Genomic DNA, 7,106 nt, shown 5'->3' with positions numbered 1-7,106 from the left:
GGCAGAGCACTGTAAAAATAATAAATAACATTTATCAATCAATCAATAAATAAAAGACCTATGATCAGGCAGGCAGGAAGGACATATGGTACTGTCCAACTTGGTCTCTTAGTCTACTTAGCTTCAGTACTGGGATACCACCTGTCCACAAGGCCTAGAGCTTCAGGGTGTGCATTGGCCATCAGGGTGCTGAACAGAGGCTTCAAACTGGGCAAGGAGTGAAGGTCATTCTTCAGCCAGCTTGTTGGCAAAGACTATTCCTCAAAGGAGAGGCAGCAGACTCTCCTCCTTCCTCCAAAGCAAAACAAGCTTTCTTCTGGTCACTTTTGTGGCTCAGGAACTCTCCTTCAATCTGGTTCCTTCCGACCTTGACATTAAGTGGCTAACAAGAAACACACTGAGGTCTGGCTTTCTGTATCCATACATCCCATCAGAAACTCCTTGTGGTGCCTGCCTAGCCTAGGAAGCACTGGCACTGCCAACTGCTGTGTATACCCAGCACCTGACCTTGTGACTACTATCCTTATTTTCCAAGCCAGATCTCGAGTCTATAAAAAATACCTTTGGGGGGCTGGAGAGACGGCTCAGAGGTTAAGCGCACTGACTGTTCTTCCAGAGTTCCTGAGTTCAATTCCCAGCAACCACATGGTGGCTCATAGTCATCTATAATGAGACCTGATGCCCCCTTCTGGCATGCAAGCATACATAGAAGGAATGTTGTATACATAATAAATAAATAAATAAATCTTTAAAAAAAAAGGGAAAAAATACCTTTGGGAAACAAGAACACAAGAATTATGGTTGAAGATATTCATTTCCAGAGCTGAAGAGATGTGGTGTGAGGTGGGCAAGTGAGAAAGTAGGACCAGTCAGGTGGCGGTGGCACATACCTTTAGTCCCAGCACTCAGGAGGCAGAGGCAGGTGGATCTCAGTGAGTTGGAGGCCAGCCTGGTCTACAAAGTGAGTTCCAGGACAGGCAGGACAGTTACGCAGAGAAACTCTGTTTTGAAAAACAAAACAAAACAAAAACAATAAATCAAACAACAAACAAAAAAGAAAAGAAAAAGTAGAATCATGGCCTTAGCCTTGAATTTGTCCTGGGTTGGAAGAAGGGTTATCTTCATGAAGCCTTTAGATGGCACTGGTTTACAAAGAGGATCCATGGGTGCTGGTGGCTTTCCAGGGTACTTGGCAACTAGGGCTGAATAGTTAGTTTTTTATTTTATGGTGGTGGGGGTGGTTTTACCGCTTGTGTGACTTGCTGCAGCCTTAAGTGGGACCTCAGGCAGTCAGGTCTGGAGGTCAGCCTGTCACAGGGGGAGGGTTTGGAGTGGATCACGACACTAGTCCCCATGGTCACCATTTGGGCTAGTCATGCCAGAACCCCCTGCAGCATGTCAGAAGTGTTTTGGAAGACTGTCTTTCTTGGTCTTCACTCTGTTCCTTTGTAGGAACAGGACCCCACTGTGTATAGAGTTACAGATTCGGAGGTTTAATCTTTGTTACTGTTTTCTCTGAATCTTACTTACTCACAAAATGAGAGATTACACAGACTCCAGAGTTCCCTGGAGATACCACAGGACTAGAAAGAAATGCTAGGAACTGTGGGAAAGAGAATGTCCTGCTTGTCTCAGTGTGCAGAGTTCCCTGGAGATACCACAGGACTAGAGAGGAATGATGCTAGGAACTGAAGGAAACAGAATGTCCTGCCTGCCTCAGTGTGCAGATCTAGTCATAAGTGTCATGTATCATATTCGAAGAAAGATACTGGTTTAAGAAAGAGGTAGTAGTAGGTAGGCCTGGAGAGATGGTTCAGGGGTTAAGAGCACCAACCTCCCAGCACGGTGGCTCGTAACTGTCTGTCACTTTAGTTCAAGGGGATCCAATGTCCTCTTCTGGCCTAAACAGGCACCAGAACACAAGTCATGCGTCGACATACATGCAGGCAACACACACAGATATGAAATAAAAAGTCAGGTGTGCTATAGCACACCTTTAATCCCAACACTTGGGAGCAAGAAGCAGGTGGATCTCTGTGAGTTTGAGGTCAATCTGGTCCAAATAGTGAGTTCCAGGACAGCCAGGGATATATACCAAAACTCTGTTTCAAAAACAAAACCAAGCCGGGCGGTGGTGGCGCACGCCTTTAATCCCAGCACTCGGGAGGCAGAGGCAGGCGGATCTGTGTGAGTTCGAGACCAGCCTGGTCTACAAGAGCTAGTTCCAGGACAGGCTCCAAAACTACAGAGAAACCCTGTCTCGAAAAACCAAAAAAAAAAAAAACAAAACAAAACCAAGGGGGCTGGAGAGATGGCTCAGAGGTTAAGAGCGTTGCCTGCTCTTCCAAAGGTCCTGAGTTCAATTCCCAGCAACCACATGGTGGCTCACAACCATCTGTAATGAGGTCCGGTGCCCTCTTCTGGCCTTCAGACATACACACAGAATATTGTATACATAATAAATAAATAAATATTTAAAAAAAAAAAAACCAAAACCAAGCTGGGCGGTGGTGGTGCACGCCTTTAATCCCAGCACTCGGGAGGCAGAGGCAGGCGGATCTCTGTGAGTTCGAGACCAGCCTGGTCTACAAGAGCTAGTTCCAGGACAGGCTCCAAAACCACAGAGAAACCCTGTCTCGAAAAACCAAAAAAAAAAAAAAAAAAAAACCCAAAATTTTGACTATTCTTGCTTCTGCCCTCCCTGTTCTCCCTTTCACCACATCAAGACTGCCTCCTCTGTATAATTTTTAATTTTAAATGTATTTTATGTGTTTAGTATGCATGTATGTCTGAGCACCACCAGGTGTACGTAGTGCCTGCCCTCAGAGACCAGAAGAGGGTATCAGATACCCTGAGATTGGAGATGGTTTTTCTAGATGGTTGTGAGGTGGATGCTAGAATCAATCTCAGGTCCTCTGGAGGAGCGTGTGTGTGTGTGTGTGTGTGTGTGTGTGTGTGTGTGTATTATCATGCATGTCATGGTGTGCTTGTGGGAAATTCAGAGGACACCTTGTGGTAATTGATTCTCTTCTTCTACCATGTGGGTTCCAGTAACCAGACTCAGCTTACCAGGTTTACAGGCAAACATCTTTACTAACTGAGCCATCTCATTGTGCTGAGAACTATTTACAGAGTTATATATTTAAGATGGCCATCACAGGGGCTGGATAGATGACTCAGTGGTTAAGAGCACTGACTGCTCTTCCAGAGGTCGTGAGTTCAATTCCCAGCAACCACATGGTGGCTCACAACCATCTGTAATGAGATCTGGCGCCCTCTTCTGGCATGTGGGCATGCATGCAAGCAGAATGTTGTATACATAATAAATATGTTGTATACATAATACAACATATTTGTATACATACAAATAATGTTGTATACATAATAAATTATGTATACAACAGAATGTTGTATACATAATAAATAAATAAAAATAAATCTTTGGGGCTGGAGAGATGGCTCAGAGGTTAAGAACACTGCCTGATGTTCCAGAGGTCCTGAGTTCAATTCCCAGCAACCACATGGTGGCTCACAACCATCTGTAATGAGATCTGGTGCCCTCTTCTGGCCTGCAAGTATACATGCAAGCAGAACACTGTATATGTAATAAATAAACATATTAAAAAAAAAAAAGATGGCCATCACAGCTCACACCTTTAATCCTAGCACTGGGGAGGCAGAGACTGGTGGGTCTCTATGAGTTCAAGGCCAGTCATGACTATATAGCAAACCGTTATCTCAGCGACCACAACCAAAAACAAACAAAAGAGTTACGTTGTTGGAAACAAATTTGACAACCTCCGAGTTAAATGCCCTCCTGGAAGAATCCTTTGACTCTGCTGATTGATAGAGAGCAAGGCATTCCTTCCCATCTCAGTTGGCCCCACACTGCCAGCTTTGTATTCCTTAGAGTCTCTCCTTAGAGCACCCCCCAAGCCTTCTACAAACATGGAGTCTGAGATGTGGCCTAGTCCACCATTCCTCATTGGTGATTTCTCTTGGGGAGACTCTTTACTCTAGATAGGAAGGGCACCAAAAGACAAAAGAAAGGAGTCCTTCTAGTGGGTTTATTGAAGTACAGGTGACTCAAAGGCACTCTCTCACTTGAGGGTGGAAGAAAGAGGGTCGGGAAGCCGGTCTGTGGTGGCACACGCCTTTTTTTTTTTTGTTTGTTTGTTTGTTTTTCGAGACAGGGTTTCTCTGTAGCTTTGGAGCCTGTCCTGGCACTAGCTCTTCTAGACCAGGCTGGTCTCGAACTCAGAGAGATCTGCCTGCCTCTGCCTCCTGAGTGCTGGGATTAAAGGCGTGTGCCAGGCCTGGTCAAGACCAGCCTGGTCTACAGAGCTAGTTCCAGGACAGACTCCAAAGCCACAGAGAAACCCTGTCTCGAAAAACCAAAAATAAATAAATAAATAAAATAAAATAAGGGGCTGGAGAGATGGCTCAGTGGTTAAGAGCACTGACTGCTCTTCCAGAGGTCCTGAGTTCAATTCCCAGCAACCACATGGTGGCTCACAACCATCTGTAATGAGATCTGGTGCCCTCTTCTGGCACACAAGCATACATGGACAGAATGTTGTATATATAATAAATAAATAAATCTTAAAAAAATATATATATATATAAAAAATAAAAAAATATAAAATAAAATAAAAAAGAGGGTCAGGAATTTAAGGTCATCTTTAGTTACAGAGTGAGTTCTGAGGCCACCCTTGGGCTACATGAGACCTTATCTACATCTCAGTCTCCCCCAGCAAAACCTCTCCACTGGCAAAGCTCTGCTGGGAGTTACCATCTAGAAGTTTCTTTCTCTTTGGGTCTTTCTGCCTCCCTCTCTAAACTGCTAGAATTATGAGATTAAAGTGTGTGACACACTCCTGGCAGCCCTTACTGTTTTTGAGATAGGTTATACTATGTAGCCTAGGCTGGTTAGAACTTATAGTTCTGCCTGCCTCCGCCTCCCAAGTGCCAGAACTAAAGGCATAATTCACTTAAGTTCATAGTATTCCTTCAATGAGGTTTTCTGAAAGTAGATCCTTGTAGTTGCTTGTGTGGGGGAGGCTGTATGTGATAATTAGCGTGGGCATGCACACACACGCATGTGCAGACCTGAGGTCCACGGATGTTTTCCATGTTTGCACTTCACAGGTTTTCTCCTTGAGGTTGAGGCTCACCGATTTAGTTAGACAGGTTAGATAAAGAACTTCAGGGATCTGCCTGTATCAGTCCTCTCCTAGAGCAGGGGATAATGCTTGCTTTTTAAGTAGGTATCCAAATTAAGGCCCTTCTTGAACATGCAGGCACCTTATCGACTGTATCACGTGTTCAGTTCCACAGTCACTTTCTTATCTCCCAGTTTTACTTTTTCATAATATTTAGCAGTGTCTGAAATAATCTTCATTTTGTGTACACATTTATAGTGCACCTACTACGTTCCAGGCACCGTGTGTATTGACCGTCGGATTGGAGCCTACATAAGGCAAGGTCTTTAATTGTCCAGGTCATTTGGGTCTACACAGGACTCCCCAGCACTGGGACCCGCACACAGTAGGCATTTCTTCTCTGTTCCGCGCTCTGCCCGGCCCGCCCCTCCCCCGTTCCAGGAAGTGAGGGGGTTCTAGCCGCCTGGCCTACCGCGATGCATTTTGGGAAAGCAGCAGCACCAGATCCAAGATGGCGGCCAGCAGGAGGCTGATGAAGGTAAAAGCCATTCTCTGGCGCTGGCCAGGCGGGGGGGCGTCGTCCCCGGGCCGGGACCCCCACGGCGGGCCGCGGCTCCTTGGGGCGTCGCCACCCTCCATCCCTCGTTGCGTGGCCCCGCAGTGCCGCTGTGCCGCGTGTGGAGGAGAGATGTAACGGGGCCGCCTAGGCCTCAGCCTGGGCGGGAGCGCAAGGCCGCGCCGGGAGCCGTCGCCGCCGCCGGCCTCTCGGATCAGCTTGGGCAGTTCTCGCGCCCCCTCCTCCCGGAGCGGAGCCGGGCCCTCCGTCGCAGCGGCCGCGGTCCGGGTCGAGGACGCCGTTGATGTGTGGGCCGGGCCTGGTGGCCCCAAGCTGGGCGTCCTCGGGGAAGAAAGCCGGAGCCCCGGCTGGGAGTCCGCGCCGCGGAGCCGCCCGGTCCTGGGCCGCGGTCGCCAGACTCTGAGCCCCATTCCGCCAGCCCACAGGTCCGGGACCGGGAGGCTTCGAGGCCCGAGACGGGAAAGGAAAGAGGAGGGCAGGCGGCCAAAGTTAGGTCAGTTAGTTGGTGGTCTTTTGAAATTGTGTTGGGTCCTCGCAAACTATCGCCTTGTGACTGCAGAGTCACACAGCGGACAAGTTCCAACTCTAGGAAGGCTCGGGGTCGGCCCCCGTCGCAGCTAGGTTCTCCTTCCAATCCACCTCTTAGTCATCCTCACCTCCTTTCCCTGATGAAGCAAAGTGACATTTTTGACGTGGGGGTGGGGGTTGGCTTCTTTGGTTCGAATCAAAACCGGCCAAAGTTTACAAAAATAACTTGGAGTACGCACTTTGTATCTTGAATTGTAGCGGACTGTCATCTCACTAAGTGGTTCCTTTGGTGAAGCACCCAGGTTCTCGGTTGATTTCTGTTTTTCACTGGTCCATTTGCCGACATCCTTTAAAGACAACCCCGCCGGTGTTTGAGTGCTACCAGGTAGTGCGGCGGAGCTACCGCCTGACCGGAAATACAAAAGGCCCGTGGAGCTGGCTCCTGAGAACAGATAGCTGGGCCTCCTCCTTGCCTGCGTTGTACGTGGTTGCTGAAGACGCTGGAAACAAAAGAAAACCTAGAGGGAACATTGAACTAAAAGTAGAGTGGCAGTGGGCACGAAACTGCGATGATAGAGCCCCCTCTCTGCTCTGCCACTGATACCCATCATTTTCCTAAGAGAAAGGAGAGCTAATCGCTTCCGTGTTCAAGTCCCCCAAAGTTGCCGTCCCTCTAGTCTTATAGGTTTCAGTTTAGGAAGATGAGTGAATACATGCTGTTTCTCCTGATTTTATTGAAATTACTTTAATTCATCCACCCCCTCTCAGGTACCTTTTTAAATAACTTTTCTCTAACTACCCTTCATGAGCTCCAGAGTTCCTTTTTCTAAAGCAAGCAT

The 7,106-nt window shown here is 47.6% G+C and overlaps 1 protein-coding gene across 1 annotated transcript in view; it reads left to right on the top strand.

Moving 5' to 3' along the window:
• Positions 1 to 5,636: 5,636 nt before the first annotated feature.
• The window catches only part of Ube2l3 (ubiquitin conjugating enzyme E2 L3), a 51,056-nt gene continuing 49,586 nt past the window's right edge, over positions 5,637 to 7,106 (top strand). The window contains exon 1 of the mRNA XM_041677898.1: positions 5,637 to 5,700. Coding sequence (XP_041533832.1) covers positions 5,674 to 5,700 — 27 coding nt within the window. The 5' untranslated portion in view covers positions 5,637 to 5,673. The remainder of the gene's footprint in view (positions 5,701 to 7,106) is intronic.

This window comes from Microtus oregoni, unplaced genomic scaffold (genome assembly GCF_018167655.1).
Source record: "Microtus oregoni isolate MIOR12 unplaced genomic scaffold, Mior012 000029F_ref0000214, whole genome shotgun sequence".
In the NCBI taxonomy this organism is placed as follows: Eukaryota; Metazoa; Chordata; class Mammalia; order Rodentia; family Cricetidae; genus Microtus; species Microtus oregoni.
The sequence above is the reverse complement of the archived record's forward strand: the minus strand, read 5'-3'. Positions and strand labels throughout refer to the sequence as shown.